Source organism: Heterodontus francisci, chromosome 2 (genome assembly GCF_036365525.1).
Source record: "Heterodontus francisci isolate sHetFra1 chromosome 2, sHetFra1.hap1, whole genome shotgun sequence".
NCBI classification, from domain to species: domain Eukaryota; kingdom Metazoa; phylum Chordata; class Chondrichthyes; order Heterodontiformes; family Heterodontidae; genus Heterodontus; species Heterodontus francisci.
Window position 1 is genome coordinate 154,140,610 of NC_090372.1, and position 20,832 is coordinate 154,161,441.

At 40.4% G+C, this 20,832-nt stretch overlaps 1 protein-coding gene across 4 annotated transcripts in view; it reads right to left on the reverse strand.

The window, feature by feature from the left end:
• Positions 1–20,832, reverse strand: part of ankib1a (ankyrin repeat and IBR domain containing 1a) — a 166,867-nt gene that overhangs the window by 19,515 nt on the left and 126,520 nt on the right. For all 4 annotated transcript variants that reach the window (XM_068012310.1, XM_068012293.1, XM_068012303.1 and 1 more), the window contains exons 10-15: positions 19,365–19,453; positions 18,252–18,382; positions 10,089–10,223; positions 9,521–9,607; positions 9,373–9,439; positions 3,480–3,625 (exon numbers count right to left, since the gene is read on the reverse strand). In XM_068012310.1, the coding sequence (XP_067868411.1) occupies positions 3,480–3,625; positions 9,373–9,439; positions 9,521–9,607; positions 10,089–10,223; positions 18,252–18,382; positions 19,365–19,453 (655 nt within the window). The remainder of the gene's footprint in view (positions 1–3,479; positions 3,626–9,372; positions 9,440–9,520; positions 9,608–10,088; positions 10,224–18,251; positions 18,383–19,364; positions 19,454–20,832) is intronic.

Genomic DNA, 20,832 nt, shown 5'->3' on the forward strand with positions numbered 1-20,832 from the left:
AAAGTCAAAAGTACTTTACCACAATGAAATACAAACAGTTGGAAATGTAAATCTCACGTAACTAGGATTCAAAGGAACCCAAAATCTCCAGTTAGGAATCACCTGCAGCACCCACTTTGCAATTGGTAGAATATTTTAGTTTAAATTTTTATGTCAGGTTTCTCTCTGATTTCCTCTCCCCACTAAGGGGAGAATATTAGCCTCCACTTAGCGATGGGAGTGAGGTTGACTGAGTTTGTGTGGGAGGAAAAAAGAAAAAAAGGTCACTATTGCTCCACACTGGTAATCCAATTTACTTTCCACAGCAAAATACTTGAACTCAGAAATAGTTAATTGCTACAATTTCACAAGATTAAATGTTACATCCAGTCCTGACGCAATAACCATGGTACAGTGTGAAATTACTGTATTTTAACAAGCTTTTCAATTTGTAACAACTAACTAACCCTCAGGAATTGTTCAACAAACTTCCAAATGGCTCTATGAGTTTATCTAATCAACAATTGAACCAGGTAATGCAATTATGGATAAAGGATTTTAGCAACAGTGGGGGCTAGGTAGGTCAGAGGTGAATAATATTATAGTCTTGGTGATTGATAGGATGTGGGATTTGAAGCTGAGCTCAGGATTGAATAGAACATTGGGTTATGCATCATCTAGTTCAGCCTGAGCAAGTATCTGGAGAAGTGAAGAGAGCCAAGACACAACGGTACATATTTTTTGGCAAGGGCTTAAGAAGATGCATTTGATTTTTCCAATCTTTAACTGGAGAAAGCCCTAGCTCATTCCTGATATATCAGATAGACAGTCGTCCAAAACAAAGATGGCCATGGAATAAATGGTGAAAGAGGAAAAGTTGGGTGTAGACAATAAACACCTCCACTTTTCTTTCCTCCTTTAAGACCCTCCTTAAAACCCATCTCTGACCAAGCCCCTCCTAGGGTTCAGTGTTATTTTTAAATAAAATTCTATCAGATTGTAAGGGAATTACTACACAACTTTTCAAGTTTAACATTAAATTTTTGAAAAACTATTCGTTGAGGCACTCCAGACTACATGCTGAACTCGACAAAACACTACTTTTTCTATACTAGATCTGTAGAGCTTACTTGTCTGAAGAAAATTCTGCTTCAATGTAAGCTCCAGCTGAGGGACTTCACAAATATAGGGATGGAATTTCTGGAGGAGGTAGGGCTACCTGTGCTGGCCCTTCGTGCCCCCGCCCCCAGAGCAATCCTCTAGTTTTTTGCAAGCCTAAGTGTCCCACGCCAGGATTCCCGTATCTTTAAAGACGGGGACCCGCCTTGAAGAGCCACCAGCTAATCACAGGGCTGGCAGCTCAGCAGTATCAGCAGAGTCATCGGGAGCATGGACACTGCCGGTACTGCAGAGGCCTTGGACCCAGCTCCAGCGCTCGAACCCCGGACCTCAGGTAAGCGAGGCGGGGTTGTCGGGGCCAGTTTGGAAGATACCAGTGTGTGGGGGGTGGGGTCCCACCTCAGGGGGCCCCATAAGATTCAGCCCATAATGTGCAAACTACGTTCGGCTTGGCCAGTGTTAAGGGAATTAACGTTTCGATAGATTGGTAGCTGAATATTACAAGTGCCACTTGAATGCAGAGATGCAATGATTATATTCCACATTATATTCACTAAGAATTTCTGAAGCACATTAATACAAAAAGCAATACTTTGTTTTCACTGAATTTGTATCATGAAATTATGGTTTAAGAGGAAATCTCACTGATGACCCTCTTTTTGACAAAACACTAGCATCAACTTTGACTTTTTTCTCATTTCCGTACAAGATCATTGAGGGATGAGGATGGAGAAATTACTGAGTCAGTCTGATAATAACCGAATGTAGCACTGAGGGACCCAAGGGTAGGAAACACTAACTGATGCTTTGCTGCACTGTCACAAACAGGATATTTTCCCAGCATTTTCCCCAAGGCCTCGGGATTCAGTTTAAATATTAAATCTACGAATATTAAAAAAAAGCTTGAATTAATCTGCTCTCCTATGGGGAAGACTGGTTTCATAATTTTAAATAGGATCTAAATGTCCCTCTCCTCCCAAATGTGATTTTAATATAATGTGAGCTTTAACATACTTGGATTCTGTCACCAAAAGCAACATTTTCACAAATAATAGCAAAGCAAAATGGAAATAATCAAAGAGTGTGTAAATTCAAAAATAATGTAAAACTTCAAGTTAATTTTTTTTACATTATAGACTACAGTGAATATATAGGTGGGGGAGGGGTGATGGGGAAATGGTGTACAAGATAGCATCCTGAACAACCTAGAAAGTGTTTAATGCAAATACACACATTCTGGTATAATAATGCATCCGCCACTCAGTAAAATTATGGAATGGTCTTCGTTACACAGCATTCATTTAGTAGGTAGAACCATGCTGCAGCTGCATAGTTACATGGCTAGTTTAGTTTAGTTTAGAGATACAGCACTGAAACAGGCCCTTCGGCCCACCGAGTCCATGCCGACTATCAACCACCCATGTTATACTAATCCTACACTAATTCCATATTCCTACCACATCCCCACGTGTCCCTATATTTCCCTACCACCTACCTGTATTAGGGGCAATTTATAATGGCCAATTTACCTATCAACCAGCAAGTCTTTGGCAAGGCTATGCACCTTACATCATATTCCTGATAATCCCTTCAATATATAATCTTTCTTTTTTTTTTTAAGGCTACCATAGCATTGTCTATTCATCAGAAGCCTTGGGAGTTGGCACGGAGGGAACTATTTTTAGCCATACTGCAGATTAAGACTTTGGCTTAGTGGTAGCATAACTGTCTTGCAGTCAGAAAGTGCTCGAATCCCCTTCCAGAAATCTTGGTGAGTGCAGACCAAAACTTCAACTTTAAATTCTGAGTTGGCATCCAGTGGGATACATGCATCTGGTGGGTGTAGGTGTTGCCTCTTCCTCACTGTATGGATTGTGAGGGCCCATAAAACAGTCCTGCTGTATAGGACTAACCACTCTACCGTCCGTATAAAGATAGTTAACAGACAGGGAAGCAGCGCTCACGTTTTGGCTTGCCAGATGCTTAATTAGTCTGCAGATCTTTCCACTGCTTCACATCATTCTCTTCAAGCGATGAGTGTGAAGACATGAAAAACCAGACAAACTTCCAACAGTTCCAAACTGGGAGAATTTCAACCACTTTAGATGATCATGGTTTTAATTACATTCAGTTGGTCCCCATCCATGAGCAAAGAAATAATGTAGCCACTGTTCAATTCAAATACTGATCCAAAAGCATTAGATTTTACTGTGCCTAATAAAATGGCTTGTTCAAGTTAGATAGCTTAGTGTAACACAAGTTCCCCTGCACTGTACACGTAATGGTCCTCTATCGTTATTCTAAACTTAAACTAGTTAATAACAAACTTTTACCAAATGAAACAGCCCAATACTACAAGTCATCAATTTTAACAAAAATACCTGCATGAGCTCAAATATTTCTTTCTTTGTGCTTTTAGGTTCCAGAAAAAATCCATAAGGGTAGGAGCACTTCAGAATACGTCGTGTTTTCAACAGTTCAAGTACAGCTTCTTCAATAAAAGTGGTATCAGGGGACCCTCCTTCAACTAACAAGATAAAACATATATTACACCTACTGAAAAATGACATTTCCCTTTTTGGAAAACAAACAGCAATATACTGATTTTTTTCCTTGCTGAGAAATGATAGCAATAAACAAAACAACAGCTGAAGTAGCAGCGTCTTAGTTCTAAGCTCCCTGATGGACAATCCCAAAGCATTTCAGGATTTTAAAATACTTTTATTTCCCTTTTTCACAGATTTATTGGATTTATGTCCTGTTTCGTAAACAGAAAATAAGGATTGCATTACAGTGGGCAAGAAAAGTTCTAGGCGAAGTTATTGTAGAATGTCAACTTAGTCCCTAATAGGTATAGCTCTCCAATATAAAACTGTAATTTTTATTCAGCAAACACATGGTGGTCTATATGAACAATGGAGAAGTTCACATTAGTGCAGCAGGGGTACTGCAGGAAAGGTTTGCCACACTTTTGTCCTTGTAGGCTGCATAGGTGCCCATCATGGAGCCTTGTGGAACCACATATAAAGTTTAAATCCAAGCTCCCAGTAACTCCAAATATATCAAGCTGCTAATACTAATGCATCTTGGTTTTTCAATTTAGGATTTATCCAATGAGACAACTGTGCTGAAAGCAGTTCTTTCTAAACCTTCAGGCCACATGTGATTGGATAGCTGTGCTCTAGAAGTTTAAGGAACATTGGGAAACAGAGTACTTCACTTTTTATTCTGGTTGTGTTGCTTGATGCTGATCACTAAACCCAGTATAAACTGGATAATGACATAATGGAGTGGACTCCTTGATTGAAAACAAAAATTGCCAGATATGGAAGTAATGTAGGGACTCTCACACAGCTGAATGCTTTGACTCTTAATTGCCCAAGTGTGCTCCAATTGAAGTTGCCTCTATTACTTTTCCCAACAAGATCAAGTGATGTTGCAAAATGAATCAATCAGCTTATCTACTGATTCAGCTTCTGAGCACATCTGCCCAGGACTCCAATTGAAAACCCCAGAGGGTGGATCAAAAATGCTCCACCTACATTAACCACAGCCTTTCCCCAGCTACAGAGGTGACAACTAAGGGCAGTGCGCTTCACCTCCGGTGATCTTGTGGGCAACTGCAGCACTGATCGCAGCAGAGCTGCTGACTTGAAAATTAACAGAGTCTGCCTTTCTAAATGTATTCCCCACTGGTTTTTTGGATCTGCGGTAGGTCTGGTGGCTGGAATCGTGGGTGGGTACATGAGGAATTTGTAAGCTGGCAGATCTCTAAAATGTGCAAGAATAGGGCAGTAACAGAATGGGATTTTAATTACCCCAATATTAACTGGGATACTTTTAGTGTGAAAGGAATTGAGGGAGCAGAATTCCTGAGGTGCATTCAGGAGAACTTTTTTGCCCAGTATGTAGCAAGTCCAACAAGACAGGGCACAGTTTTAGACTTAGTATTAAGAAATGAAGATGGACAGGTGGAAGGAGTGGCAGTGGGAGAGCATTTTGGTGTTAGTGATCATAATTCAGTCAGTGTAAACATAATTATGGAAAAGGACAGAGATAGAACAGGAGTTAGAGTTCTCAATTGGGGCAAGGCCAATTTTATTAAACTGAGGAGTGATTTAGCAAAAGTGGACAGGAAACAGCTACTTGAAGGTAAATCAGTGTCAGAACAGTGGGAGTCATTCAAAGGGGAGATTCAAGGGGTTCAGGGAAACCATGTTCCCACAAAGAAAAAGGGTGAGGTGGCCAAATCTACAGCCCCATGGATGTCCAGGAGCCTACAGGGCAATATAAGGCAGAAAAGGAAAGCTTATGTCTGACACCGAGAACTCAATACTACAGAAAGCAGAGAGGAGTATAAAAAGTGGAGGAGTGAATTCAAAAAGGAAATTAGGAAAGCAAAGAAAGGGCATGAAAGAATATTGGCAAGCAAAATCAAGGTGAACCTAAAGATGTTTTATCAATACATTAAGAGTAGGAGGATAACTAAGGAGAGAGTAGGGCCCATAAAAGACCAAAAAGGTAACCTATGCATAGGAGCGGAAGATATTGCTGTGGTTCTTAATGAATACTTATGGATTGTCTTCAAAAAAGAGGGGGACGATGCAGATATTGTAGTTAGGGAGGAAGAGTGGGAAGTATTGGATATGATAACCATAGGGAGAGGGGAAGTATTAATGGAATTAGCATCCTTGAAAGTTGATAAATCACCAGGGCCAGATGAAATGTATCCTAGGCTGTTAAAAGCAGCAAGAAAGGAAACAGCAGTGGGTCTGACCATCATTTTCCAGTCCTCACTGGATAAAGGTGTGGTGCTGGATGATTGGAGAATTGTTAACGTTGTATCTCTGTTTAAAAAGGGAGCAAAAGATCGACCGAATAATTACAGGCCAGTCAGTCTAACCTCAGTAGTGGGCAAATTATTGGAATCTATTCTGAGAGACAGGATAAACTTTCACTTAGAAAGGCACAGGTTAATCAAGGATAGTCAGCGTGCATTTGTTACGGGAGGATCTTGTTTGACCAACTTGATCGAGAAGTAACAAGGAAGATTAGATGAGGGTAGTGCAGTTGATGTGGTCTACATGGATTTTGGCAAGGCTTTTGACAAGATCCCACACGGCAGACTGGTTAAAAAAATAAAATCCCATGGGATCCAGGGAAATGCAGCAAAGTGGATACAAAACTGGCTCAGTGGCAGGAAACAGAGTAATTGTTGACGGCTATTTTAGCGACTAGAGGGTTGTTTGCAGTGGCGTTCTACAGGGCTCAGTATTGGATCCCCTGCATTTTGTGGTGTACATCAACAATTTGGACATAAATGTAGGGGGCATGATCAAGAAGTCTGTGGACGACACAAAGGCTGGCCGTGTGGTAGGTAGGCAGGAGGATAGCTCTAGGCTGCAGGAAGATATTGATGGTCTGGTCAGATGGGCAGAAAAGTGGTAAATGGAATTCAATGGAGGTTAAACAAGGCAAAGGAATACACGATCAATGGGAAAATACTGAGACGTGTAGAGGAAGTGAGGGACCTTGGCGTGAATGTCCACAGATCCCTGAAGGTAGCAGGACAGGTCGATAAGATGGTTAAGAAGGCATATGGAATCCTTTCCTTTATTAGTCGAGGTATAGAATATAAGAGCAGGGAGGTTATGGTGGAACTGTATAACTGACTGGTTACTGTGTGCAGTTCTGCTCACCTCATTACAGAAAGCATGTAATTGCACTAGAGAGGGTACAGAGGAGATTTATGAGGATGTTGCCAGGACTGGAAAAATGCAGCTACGAGGAAAGATTGGATAGGCTGGGGTTATTCTCCTTGGAACAGAGAAGGCTGAGGGGAGATCTGATTTAAATGTACAAAATTTTGAGGGGCTGGATAGAGTGGAGGTGAAGGGTCTATTCACCTTAGCAGAGGGGTCAGTGACTAGGAGGCACAGATTTAAAGTGATTGGTAGAAAAATTAGAGGGGAGATTAGGAAAAAAATTTTCACCCAGAGGGTGGTGATGGTCTGGAACTCACTGCCTGAAAGGGTAGTTGAGGCAGAGACCCTCAACTCATTGAAAAGGAGTTTGGATAGGCACCTCAAGTGCCATAAGCTGCAGGGCTAGGGACCAAATGCTGGAAGGTGGGATTAGAATAGGTGGATCTTTTTCAGCAGGCACAGACACAATGGGCCAAGCGGCCTCTTTCTGTGCCTTAAACTTTCTATGATTCTATGATCAACTGTGCAGTCCCATCTAATATTGCTGGCAGGAGGGACAAGCTCCAATACAACAAGTTTAGAACCTTGAATTCTGCTGCTCTCATTTATGTTGACAAGCACAAATGCATCAAAAAATTTCATGAAGAAAAACAAAAACTGTTTTGTTGTCTTCCGAACATCCACAGTAGTCTTCTTAACTGAGTCAAGTCTGTGATCATTTATATGAACGCTCATTCCAGTTCTTTGATTAACCTGTCAGAAAGTTCATTTTTCTTGGCCACTTTTTCCTTCTACCTGATTATTGGATAGACTTGCTATCTGCAGGAAGCCAGAGTCTGACTGCCAATTAAAGCTTTCAGAAACTCAGATCTTGTGTGAAAATCCAATGGATCAGCATTACAAGCACAGGGCCATCCCTGAAATAAAGGAATTCTAAATAATTCAAAGCCAATAATGCAGCATTCCTAAATATAGCAAGAAACTGTAAATTCAAAGAACGATACATTTTAAGTGTTCTTTAAGGGTACAATGAGTGTATTGCCAAAGGAAATGTAGTGGGCCCAGTGTATGTGGATTTTCAAAAGGCTTTGCTAGGTTTGTTGTCAAAATTAAGCCACACAGTATTAAAAGGAACATGTGAGTACTGAAGTGAATTTGGCTAAAGGTTAGAGGTTAATCAATGTTTTTATTTTGGAGGATGCAAACTGCATATAAAAATAATCTGAAGTTAGGTATAGGAAGCAAAATGTTAGTTTGCGATAACAAAAATTGACTGGAGAGGATTGTAAGTAACTTTAGGAAGAAATAGATAAGTTAAGAGGTTGGACAGATAGATGTTGGATGAAATTTAATAAGGAAAGGTGTGATGAGAGGAAACAAGCTTAGTGATAAAAAGTAGTGCAAGATCAGAAAGACAGTGAGAGGACAAGTTGATAAAAAGATTATGGGTTTTATAAATAGAGACAGAATACAAAAGTAAAGGTGTAATGCTAAACTTGAACAAATTATTGGCTAGACTGCAGTGGAATAGTGGGTTAATTTAAGATAGATATCAAGGCCATAGAGCAAATATGGAAAAGATTTACTTTGATGACATCAGTTAAAAACAGCTTCAGTTTGGAGGACAGACTAGAGATCTGATAAGCACTCAAAATTACAAAGGGTTTTATTAAGGTAAATAGGCAAAACATATTTCCACTCTCTGGCAAGTCACTAACTACAAAATGTAAATTTAAGACGGTTGCTGTAAGAATTAAGGGACAAGATAGGGGATTTTTTTTATATGCAGAGGGAGGCTGGTACATGGAATGTCCATCAAAAACAATGGTGGAAGCAAAATCACTAAAAGCTATTAAAACAAAAATTTAAAGGATATTGGTCAATCTTCTGCAGTGTTCCATGAAGAAAGTCAAGACCAAATGCAGTTTTCAGCTGGAATATGGTTAGCAAAAAGGGGGATATTGGATTGTGGTGCAAAGACGCAATTCAAAGCCCACATTAAAGTCATGCATTGCCCTTTTTTTTTTTAAACAATACTTGGATTTTATATGTTTATAGTTGAACAGTGAAATGTACAGCAATTTTGGATGCAGAGAAACATTAAATTGGAGCACAACAATTTCTCTGCAGCACAGACTGAGTTTCAGCACTCAAAACTAAGGTGCTATATCACCACTAGCAGGAGGGTATAATTACAGTGTGATACGTTTACATAAGCAGTTTCCATTATAAATGTGGCCGCAGGAATTTATATTGGAAAAAAGTTGACACAAAAGTGCAACAAAAATGTGACAACACAACAAAAAACATGACGGCAGGAAGCAAGGTTTCATAGACAGGAAGTGGGTGCAGACTGAAGACCTTGAAGAAAGAGCAAGAACAACAGACTAAGTAAATAACTCTTTCAGAAAGCTGCCACCAGCTTAATGGGTCTAAAAGCTTCCTTCTGTACTGCAAAATTTTAGAAAAGAAAATAACAATCTGATTATTAATTCTCCAGGTTTTCAGCCACTTAGCAGTAACAATAATCTCTTTAGATTATTTAAATTATTGGCTTTATTTTACTTACCTCCCTTTAGAGCTCTGCTTAGTTGTTCCATCTTTTCTTTGGCAGTTTTCAGAAGACGTTGCTCTAACTAGTAAATGACAAAAGGGCCTATTATTACTTGATTCAAAGTTGGCAGTATTAAAATACAAATATTCTTTCCGTAACGTACCTTATAACTATGCTCGTGGTTTTTAAATCTTGTGTAGTAGTGCATAAATCTGTCAAGTTCCTGAAATTTCTTGTGCTTTTTCTCAGCCTGAAACAGAAGATGTATTTTCTGACTGAGATTTCTGTGCATTTCTTAAAAAAAATCAAGAATCAATAGATTAAAAAAAATATTTAACGTATACTAAAAATGTAGGATCGAGATAAGCAGTTGTAGAATTATTCAAAATGAAATCAAAAGTCGAGAAAAATAAAGGAGGAAATGCAAGCTTAAAAAAGTCAAATTTAAAGAAGGTAATTGAAAAGCTTAAATTTTTACTTATGGACCATTCTTATGATTGTGCACCATTGAGAAAAAGCACATTTTACTGTATTGGAGAATTATTATTAACATTCTCCTTTCTCCAACAACCCCACTACCCCCTGCCCTTACTTAGCATATGACAAAGTAAAGAGAGCGAAGAAATAGTCCTGGAACAAACCACAGAAACTGGAAGGAGACAATCACAATAAGAGGTATGGAGAAACCATTAACACGTTCATTTTATTTTCCACTTTTAACAACTGCTTACCTCAGCTGTCATTTCCTTGGACTGTTCTTCAACTTGTTGGATGACTTCATATCGAGTGCATCTGTAATAGCCTCCAGTGGATGAGCTGTGCTTCTTCCATTCTTCCAGACAAATCCAACAAAAATCATATTTACACTGTGGAGAAAGAAAGCAAGCTTGTATTTTTCCTCTTTCCACCCTCTTAAATCTCCAACAATATTTCTGCAAGTTTAGCAAAGAGGCAGTGTAACCTTGTGTAAGAAAACACAGGTGCTTCATTAAATATATTGAAGATTAAATTTAAACAATATCTTATTAACGATAGTGATTTTCCAAGTATGTCAGCCACAGTATTACTTTTATAAGCTTTAACATAGCATTACCAATTAACCTGTGAGAAAACGTCACACATATCCCAAAAACAAAAATACTGTGCATTTATTGTTTATTTGGCATCAAATTTATGGGTTTACAATCTGGGCAATTAACTAAAAGTGCATTGCTCCCTCAAAATTAAATGTCTACACATATTGCATACAATGTTAGATTTATCAGGATACATTTCAAAGATGATATACTGAAAGCTTTTAATACAGCTCACTCATTTTGGCTCTTCCCAAGCTACAAGGATTTCTAGCTCAACAAAAGGCTCACTTAACATGGTCAGTGGCTGTACTATATTAGCCAAGGTCATCCAGCAATTTTTGAATGTACGGATAAGCATAGCAAAGTTAGTTCAATTAAATGTGCAATCCTACTCTGCAACGTATTGCTGCATCAACACAGATAAATTAATTAAATTGAATTAGATGATTTTATAAAGTCACTTGTATGCAGTATTGGTACAAATTCTTTAAGTACCACCATCACGTCACAAATGAGTAAAGGCCCAAGTGATGTAGCACTGAACCATATAGACGGGAAAGCTTTTTAAAAATATTCTTTCATGGGATTTGAGCGTCACTAGTAAGGCCAGCATTTGTTGCTCATCCTGAATTGCCCTCGAGAAGGTTGTGATGATCATAGCTAGGCCAACAGTAGCATCACTACCAAATGATCACTGTGCCCAGCCTGGCAAAAAGGGGTGTGGAAAAAAAACAAACCATTCAGACAGGCATGCTGTCCTAATCATAATTCAGCAATCCTTGCTGGAAGTGTGTATGCAAGGGGTAGATCAGAATTGGGAGTGACGTATTTGTGGTACTTCCTTTCCTTCCTACCCTGGCCAATGTTCTCTCTGGAACCACACCCCATTGCAAGGGATGGGGTGAAATTGTGGCACAAAAGAACATCTGAATCAGTCTGAGGATGCAGCACTCATTGTCAGCCAATTTTCAAAGTAAACAATCTGCATTATCTTTTCACTGGTAAGAGACTTTTCATGCCTAGTTTTGTCATGTTCACCTAACCTGCTCGCGCACCCTCTTACAGTAGGGGTTGCTGGACAGTGACCAAGATTCATGGCTCAGTGGTATGTGGATTTTCTCTGGATATGATGTTTTTTTCTATTATAATACTCACTCTGGCAGGCTTTTGCTGTGTGGCTTCCCATCATGTGACAAAAGGAGAAGTCTTAATTGAAAAGTCTTTTCTGAGATGGATGAATTTCCAAAAAGAGAAACATTGGGCTTCCCAAGATATTCATTCTTCTTCTTTGGCCTCCTTGTCTTGAGAGACAATGGGTAAGCGCCTGGAGATGGCCTGTGGTTTGTGGAGCAGCGCCTGCAGTGTCTATAAAGGCCAATTCCAGAGTGACAGACTCTTCCATAGGTGCTGCAGATAAAATTGGTTGTCGCGGCTGTTACACAGTTGGCTCTCCCCTTGTCTTTTTTCCTGCCAACTGCTAAGTCTCTTCGACTCGCCACACTTTAGCCCCACCTTTATGGCTGTCCGCCAGCTTGGCGATCACTGGCAACTGACTACCACGACTTGTGATCAATGTCACAGGACTTCATGTCGCGTTTGCAGACGTCTTTAAAGCGGAGACATGGACGGCCGGTGGGTCTGTCACCAGTGACGAGCTCGCTGTACAATGTGTCCTTGGGGATCCTGCCATCTTCCATGTGGCTCACATGGCCAAGCCATCTCAAGCGCCGCTGGCTCAGTAGGGTGTATATGCTGGGGATGTTGGCCGCCTCGAGGACTTCTGTGGTGGAGATACGGTCCTGCCACCTGATGCCAAGGATTCTCTGGAAGTAGCGAAGATGGAATGAATTGAGACGTCGCTCTTGGCGGACATACGTTGTCCAGGCCTCGCTGCCGTAGAGCAAGGTACTGAGGACACAGGCTTGATACACTCGGACTTTTGTGTTCCGTGTCAGTGCGCCATTTTCCAACACTTTCTTGGCCAGTCTGTACATAGCAGTGGAAGCCTTTCCCATGCGCTTGTTGATTTCTGCATCGAGAGACAGGTTACTGGTAATAGTTGAGCCTAGGTAGGTGAACTCTTGAACCACTTCCAGAGCGTGGTCGCTGATTTTGATGGATGGAGCATTTCTGACGTCCTGTCCCATGATGTTCGTTTTCTTGAGGCTGATGGTTAGGCCAAATTCGTTGCAGGCAGCCGCAATCCTGTCGACGGGTCTCTGCAGACACTCTTCAGTGTGAGATGTTAATGCAGCAGCGTCAGCAAAGAGGAGTTCCCTGATGAGGACTTTCTGTACTTTGGTCTTCGCTCTTAGACGGGCAAGGTTGAACAACCTGCCATCTGATCTTGTGTGGAGGAAAATTCCTTCTTCTGAAGACTTGAATGCATGTGAGAGCAACAGGGAGAAGATGATCCCAAACAGTGTAGGTGCGAGAATACAGCCCTGTTTCACGCCACTCAGGATAGGAAAGGGGTCCAATGAGGCGCCGCTATGCTGAATTGTGCCTTTCATATTGTCATGGAATGAGGTGATGATACTTAGTAGCTTTGGTGGACATCTGATCTTCGCTAGTAGTCTGAAGAGACCACGTCTGCTGACGATGTCAGGCTTTGGTGAGATCAATGAAAGCAATGTAGAGGGACATCTGTTGTTCGCGGCATTTCTCCTGTAGCTGGCGAAGGGAGAACAGCATGTCAATGGTGGATCTCTCTGCTCGAAAGTCACACTGTGCCTCAGGGTAGACACGCTCAGCCAGCTTCTGGAGCCTGTTTAAAGCGACTCGAGTGAAGACTTTCCCCACTATGCTGAGCAGGGAGATTCCAGGGTAGTTGTTGCAGTCACCACGGTCACCCTTGTTCTTATAGAGGGTGATGATATTTGCATCGCGCATGTCCTGTGGTACTGCTCCCTCGTCCCAGCACAGGCAAAGCAGTTCGTAGAGTGCTGAAAGTATAGCAGGCTTGGCACTCTTGATTATTTCAGGGGTAATGCTGTCCTTCTCAGGGGCTTTTCCACTGGCTAGGGAATCAATGGCATCACTGAGTTCCGATTTTGTTGGCTGTATGCCCAGCTCATCCAGGACTGGCAGAGACTGGGCTGCATTGAGGGCAGTCTCAGTGACATTTTCCCCTGGAGTACATTATAATCTATACATAATGCAAACATATGTAGTCTATATAAAAATACTGTTAAACTGTAAGTAGGACTGGAATTGTATTTTATTAGATTATTTTGTTTTCAGGTATGAATTTTGATAATTCCTACAAGTTGGGGAAACAGCAGCCTGTTACACATGTGGCGTTTTCATACTGGAGCTATTTACTCAAATCAGATTTCTCTGTACCCTACATAAAGTGTATCACTAGATTTTTTCCCCCAAAATTATATTATCTACCTGCCAGTGACTAATCAACAGGATAACCACAGCTCCAGGTTTTCATTGTCTATATAGGTTTTGATAATTAAGCAATTGAATGGGAAAGTTGATGTCAGATTGAAGACAAAGTATTGAAATAATGAGGGTTCAACATCTTAGTGTAATGTTTATCACATTGCAATGTATCTTACTTGGCTCCTTTTAAAGTTATTCTGCTGGAATAATGATCTGATTACTCACTGCAGCAATAGTACAAAATGTTTCTTGGCTCTGACAATAGAATGTACTGGGTGGATACATCTCCATAGGCAACTGTTAAAAGCTTTTCGACTCAAACAAGCTAAGAATTTATTTTAATCAATCTACTAGCTAGTGGGACTAGCTCAATTGCTTTTGCAAAGACCTGGCTGAATGGCCATCTTCTGTCTTGTAACCATTCTATACTTTCAGTTTTTAGATTGTTTGCTTGCGATCATAGTATTCTGATGAGCATTTTGAAAGGACAGTGTACTCATCTTCCATAATAGGACATCAAGGGAAATCGAGCATGATTTAAATTATTAAAGGAATAGCTTAACATTCCTGCATTATAAAACAATGGAATTATTGTCTTTATAAGAGGAAACATAGGTAGAAAGCACAATAGTGACAAAAAAAACAATTTTATCTGTTTTTTGTTAGATTAATTGGATTTTATTTTAAAAATGGGACACAGCACACATACAACATTTAGATCAGATGCTGCTGGTCATTTCTGCAAGCTTTAGATAATTTACATTATAGTCAGACTAATATTTGCATTTCAGGTTGAGGCAAACATGTGTGTCGTTCAGGAAGCTCTTTGCATGCACGGATCATTTGTTCACCTCATACCTGGATGGGGGACCTATCTCGTGGATAAAAGCACATGGCACAAATCATAAACCGAGCCAGCCCATTAACTTCTAAACAACTGAGTTGACTGACATCCTGGAGTAGCATCTTTGATTGAGAGCTGTGCCAGGGGTCAAGATGTGGTTTGGGCGTTGAAGAAAGGCCAATAATTCTTCAAAGTTCCTTTGACAGATAGTTATATAGCTAGAGCTTCCAAATGTGTGCTTATATCTTTGTTGGTATTGAGCTCTGCAATTAGTCTAAAGCTCATGGAGAGATTGCACTAAATGATGTCGCCATAAAAAATGAGCCACTGTGGTTGTAGACCAATTTTTGTTGAGCTATAGGGCTAGATTTTGCATTAGGAATAACAGTGAGGCTAACAGAGCTCATTGTTATTAACTTGCAAATCTGACATCTTCCAGCGATTGCACACATGCAGTTAAATGTGTAAATACAGAAGTTGTTGTAAAAGATGCATCGCTTCTCCAAATGCTGAACGAAAATGTTGTTATCTTGCCAAAAGACTCTCCATTGAAATATATGGAACAATGTGAATTTGCTGTACTTACATGACATTTACACACTTAACTCACCAGAAAAAGGGTTTGTCCATTCCAGTGTAAGTAAGATTTTTAACAGTGTGATAATTGTTAATTACTGCAAAACAATTTCTCTGACACTGCAAATTAGCTTTTAATTATTGCTGGAGGTTCAAAAAAGTTAAAATTTGATTTAAAAAAAAAATTCTTCATCTCTTACTCTCAATCAAATCTTTCTTTCCCTCTCTATTTCATTTTCTGTACCCAATTTGATATTGAATTAAATATTCTAACACTTGGTTGTACAGAATCTGTGCTGCTCTTCAATCTGATTGATTGAGATATACAATTGCTTGCCCTATTCACATAGGTCACAGATGCCCTGTAGAGGGCACCAAACCTTTCTGGTTAGATGACTGACAGCAACCTCCAGTGCAAAAGCCCATAGAAAGTCTATGGGCAAATGCAAAAGGCGCTGTCAGTTTACCGTTGACTGCATAATCCGGCCCATTGTACAGGAGATAAATCTTTATTATTTTGACATCGACAATAATAAAACTTGTAATTAAAGGCTGGATTTGCGGCAGTAATAGCGGCTGAACTGTCGGCATTCACTGTCCATTACTCCTCTGAAAGTGACAACAACTTCTGGGGTCTGCACTTAGGCAGTTAAATGCTGAAATCCAGAAGCTACTGTCAGTAATTCTAAGCTTCTCCAGAGCATGCACGGTTGAGAATCCCCCAAACTGCAATGAATTGGAAGTCTATGAGTTGACTAGAACTTCCACTCTTGCGCTTTTAGTCTCACCATAAAAACCCCTGAAAAAGTTACATCTTATTGAATGAGGTATAACTGGGTTTTTAAATGGCATACTAAATTCCTAATTACTGCTAAGCAGTTTTACTGGTACTGAAAGAGTAATCTGTTGAATTTTAAATTTCTCCATTATAAGAAATTCCACATTTAAAAGATATTTTAAACCTTTATGATATTTTATCTTCTACCATAAGCCCATGTGTATGTTGCATTTATTTCATTATCTGTAAAAATTTAAAATTAAAAGTGAAGGGATTCAGTGTTTCTTTTCTTCCTGGTTTGCTGTCTGTGAGAATACTTCAATGATATTGATGACATCACTGTCGCTTGATGTCTGGAGATCCCCTTGAATTGGGCCAAAATTTTATGACCCCCCCCCAACGAGCGGGCTGTTGGATGGGAGGGGGGGGGGTGGTTTGTAAAATTGAATGGGAGGCAGGGGGCGCTGATCGTAACCCTCACGCACCCGCTGCAATTTTACGTGGGGCGGCAGCAAGGAATGGCCCGCCCACCCCAGGCCAATCAAGGCCCTTAAGTGGCCAATTAACTGCCACTTAAAGGCTTCCAACTGCCACCGCGGATATTTTACCCTTGGGGGCCAGATGGCAAAGGCCCCAAGAAACCCACCTGATAGGGCACCGTGCCCCACAGAGAGCCACGCCCAAAGCCCCAACTGCCCCCACCGCACAACAGTCCTTCATACACCCCCCAAAATCGACATCCTTTGCCTCGGCAGGGTCCGGCCGAATGTCCCTGGCAAGGCCCTAAAAACCTACCCGAGTTTGAGGGCCGTCCATCCTCTTGCCTCTGACGGCTGGGTGTAGTTCCAGCATTGGCCACCGCTCACCCTGGCCCTGCTGGGACTAAGAGCTGCCAACCCATTGATTGGCCGGCAGCTCATCCTGCCTCAAGGAGGTGGAAGTCCTGGCCAAGACCAATTAAGGGCCTGGGGAGCAAGAAATCCTGGCCTGGTTCCCCAGGCCTGCGGAGGTGGGCTTGCCCCGACTTTTTGGCTGGTGGGTGGGGCCTCCTGCCCAACGTAACATTCTGGCCTTGGTACCAGAAACAAACTGATTTTGGGAACGGGGAGGTCTGCACCACAGAGATCACTAGATTTTTGTGGGCAGCTTCTTTGAGGTCAGTGGTGAGTGCTGTTGTTTTGCCACTGACCGCAAAATCCAGGCTAATGTAAAACATATTGTTGATACTGAATACTGCTCATTTACTTGATGGCAATAGCGAACTTACATTTTTACCAACCTTTCATGATCTCAGGACATCCTAAAAGAACGATATAGCTAATTTTTGTTTTTGAAGTGTAATCACTATTATAATGTAGAAAACATGGCAGCCAGTTTGTGCACAGCAAGCTCTCACAAATAGCAATGCTGCAGGTTAAATATATATTTGTCTCTTCGTTTACAGCCCAAGACTCAGTCCGATAGAGTGCATAGTCTTCTGCCTAGTAAGACAAGGGGATCCCCTGGTTACATGCGATATACTCCAAAAAGCCATTTGACAACGAAATTCCTACTTTTAGTTAGACATTGCACAGATAACGGCCTATATGGCATGCAAAGTCAATTTATGGGAGTCTGCAATAGTGCTGAACCAAAGAGAACACGTAGAGTAAAAGCCCAAAAATGTAACAGGAATATTACTAAAGTCATTATTTGGAATAAAAAAATGGAGGTAGAAGTACTTGTGGCAATATAGGAAAGTGACTGAAAAGGAAAGAAAATAAACAGTGAGAAGGAATATCTTCAGAGAAGCATAAAATGGAAGCTGAACATGGCACCCAATGTCTAAATTAGGAAGAATTTGTTCATTTGTCTAATCATGGTTGACAATTTCTGTTTTAAAATGCCCAAATTAGGAACTAGTGTTTCAAATTAAATATTGCATTATCATTTTACCAAATACTTTATAGAAAAAAATAATTCCACAATATACTTGGATACCCACATGAATATAAAACAGTACTAAGATATAGCAAAAACAAAATACTGCAGATGCTGGAAATCTGAAACAAGAACAGAAAATTCTGGAATTAGTCAGCAGATCATGCAGCATCTGTGGACCTGAAATGTTAACACTGTTTTTCTCTCAAGATATAGCACATTTAGTGTATTTAGTGAAACACTGCTTTCAAGAAATTTAAATTAAGCTCAGCAATGTCTCCCTACATAGCAATCTTACAATGCTTACCTTGGCACATTGCATGTGATTGCAGCCCTCATTCTTTTGAATTGGAGATTTACAGTTGGCGCATGGTTTAGAGTTAGACAACAACCAAAGACAGTTGGCAGCATCTTCAAATGCTTCATTTACACCAGCAACTATTAGCACAACAGAATAGGATTTGAAAAATAAAAGGAATTAACTAACAACTTCAATTACTATTTCTAAGCACTTGTAACATTCAACATTTGCAGAAAACTATAAATTACACACATTGCCTACATTTTAGGCCACTTTCAGTGTGTTATGTTGTTACAGCAGTGAAGCACACAATCTCAATTACACTGTCGTGGGAAAGTGACAGCAAGTGTTCAGGAATAATTAGATTCTAGTTCATCCATACTACTGTCAAGTGTTTGCTGTAGTCTGCTGAGCTTGTAACATTGACAGAAGCCTGACAAGCAGGTTAGCTACAGCATATATGGGTGTTGAAAAATAAAATCTGGTGGATGAAAAAACCCCCAGCATTTTGCATTTTATAAATCTGAGCATGGAATACCACAATATGGAGGCAAAGTTGAATTTGTACAAAGCATTGTTTAGGCCACAGTGTGTAGTACTGACCACCCCCATTATAGAACGGATATTACAGTGTTTAAGCCTAGAATCAAAGGGATGATGCTAGGGATGTATATTTACAGCAATAAGAGACGACTTGAAATACTGGGACTATTTCCAGTGAAACAGAGAAGGCCAAGGAAGAAATTTAACAGGTGTTAAAAATTATGAAAAGTTTTGATAGAATATATCCACGGGAGGAAGACCAAAATTTTGGAAGTAAAAAGTACCAACTTTGCCTTATAAAGTGCACTTTTATTGTTTATTCCTTCCGCCCCCCGCCCCCTCACCCAACCCATACAGTGGAGGTGACTTACAGCACAATAAATAAACCCTCTAAGAAGAAATTCTGGTGGTGCAGAAGCAAAGGAGGACCCAACTAGAGAAGGCATGGACCTAGGCTGAGGGAGGGTAGCGATCGGGAGGCATATGGTGAAAGTTCAAATTTCAGCAACATCGTTCACTAAAAAAGACACAAGAGCTTTCAAAGAATCAGAATAGAATGTGAAGCAACAGTCTTACGTTCTTCTGGTTTCATTTCTGTAATTTTCTGTAGCCAGTTTTTCCATGTTTGACAATCACATGGTTCATGGGCTTCTCCTAGACACTCCCTATGAAAAATATTATAACATCTTAAAATGCATCACTTGATACACTCATGTATAAAACATTTGCAGAATTATGAATAGATTTAGAATGTTGGCAGCCAGTGATGCAGTGCTTTCGTGATGCATTATGGCAGTGCACCAAGTATTAGCATGAGGGTGCTTCACATCAATATTTCAGGCATGTTTCTGATCTCAATTAGGGTACTGGAAAGAGCTACTGAGTGGAGGGGAGATCATATATGGGCTTGGAAGAAGCTAGAAGCAGCCAAAGGTGTGCTGGCTAGAAAGACTTGTGGAGAGTGTAAATAGTTATATGTATATAATAGACAAGTTTTCTTTAGCCCTACAAAGACTCCGAGACTTTTATAGACAACACTTGATCTATGCTAAACACAAAAAAAAAAACCATGCCACAGAGATTGCTAGATCTTTGTGGGCAGCTTCCTTCGAGATCAGCAGCGAATGCCGTCGCTTCACTATGGACAGAAAAATCTGGTCTCTGGGCTTGTGGCAAGGCTGTAATAATTGGGATCTGGTGTGACTCTCTCCTTCAATGCCTTCAGTCTGAGTTAATAAAATAGCTGAAGCCATTATCACCATTTTCCTTGTACCTCAGACTTGGAGCTTGGTCTTCATGATCATATGGTTCTGATGGATAAGCCTAGTCTGGACGCTCATGTCCTTCAAAATACTGCTGGTTATTTGTGAAGGGAAAGAGAGGAGGAAAGGGGGAGGGGGTGGCTCCCTTTGTCATTAAATGATTCAAGGCAATGAGTTCAGGCGGGTAAAGTCTCTCAGGGCCTTCTTTATTTCTCCATTTCTTTCATGTGCCATCTGCCTCCGACTTCATTGGTGCTCCTGCCGTGTTGGGGTTTGGTATTGAAATAAGGAGGAGATTCGGTTTCTGAAATGGAGAAAGTAGACCTGGAATTATAGTCCAGTCTTACTGCGTGCGCACTAAATGTGCCTGTAGCAAGCACAGAGTTTGTTGCTGCCGGCTCATTTCCTGCTAAACATATGGCTGATGGAGTGAAGCAGACCTTGGGTAGTAAATGGGCACATCATGTAAATTTAAGATCAATAAATTCTTCTTTATGTAAGGTGCAATAGAACTATTTCAGCAAGAGTAAGATAAATTACAAAGAATAGGAAAAATCAGTATAAATGCAAACAAAAAACAAATATGGATAAATGTTTAATGTGACCATCAGCTTCAAAACCCACAGAGCCATGATACAGAACATCCTTCAACGATTTCAACCGTAAAGGTTGAAGAACACAGAGGAGATGGAGATACGAGTAAAAAAAAAGTGCCATTAAACATGCAAAATTAAGGAACTATGAAGACAGCTACTTGAATTTTGGTTTTATTTGTATTGGAA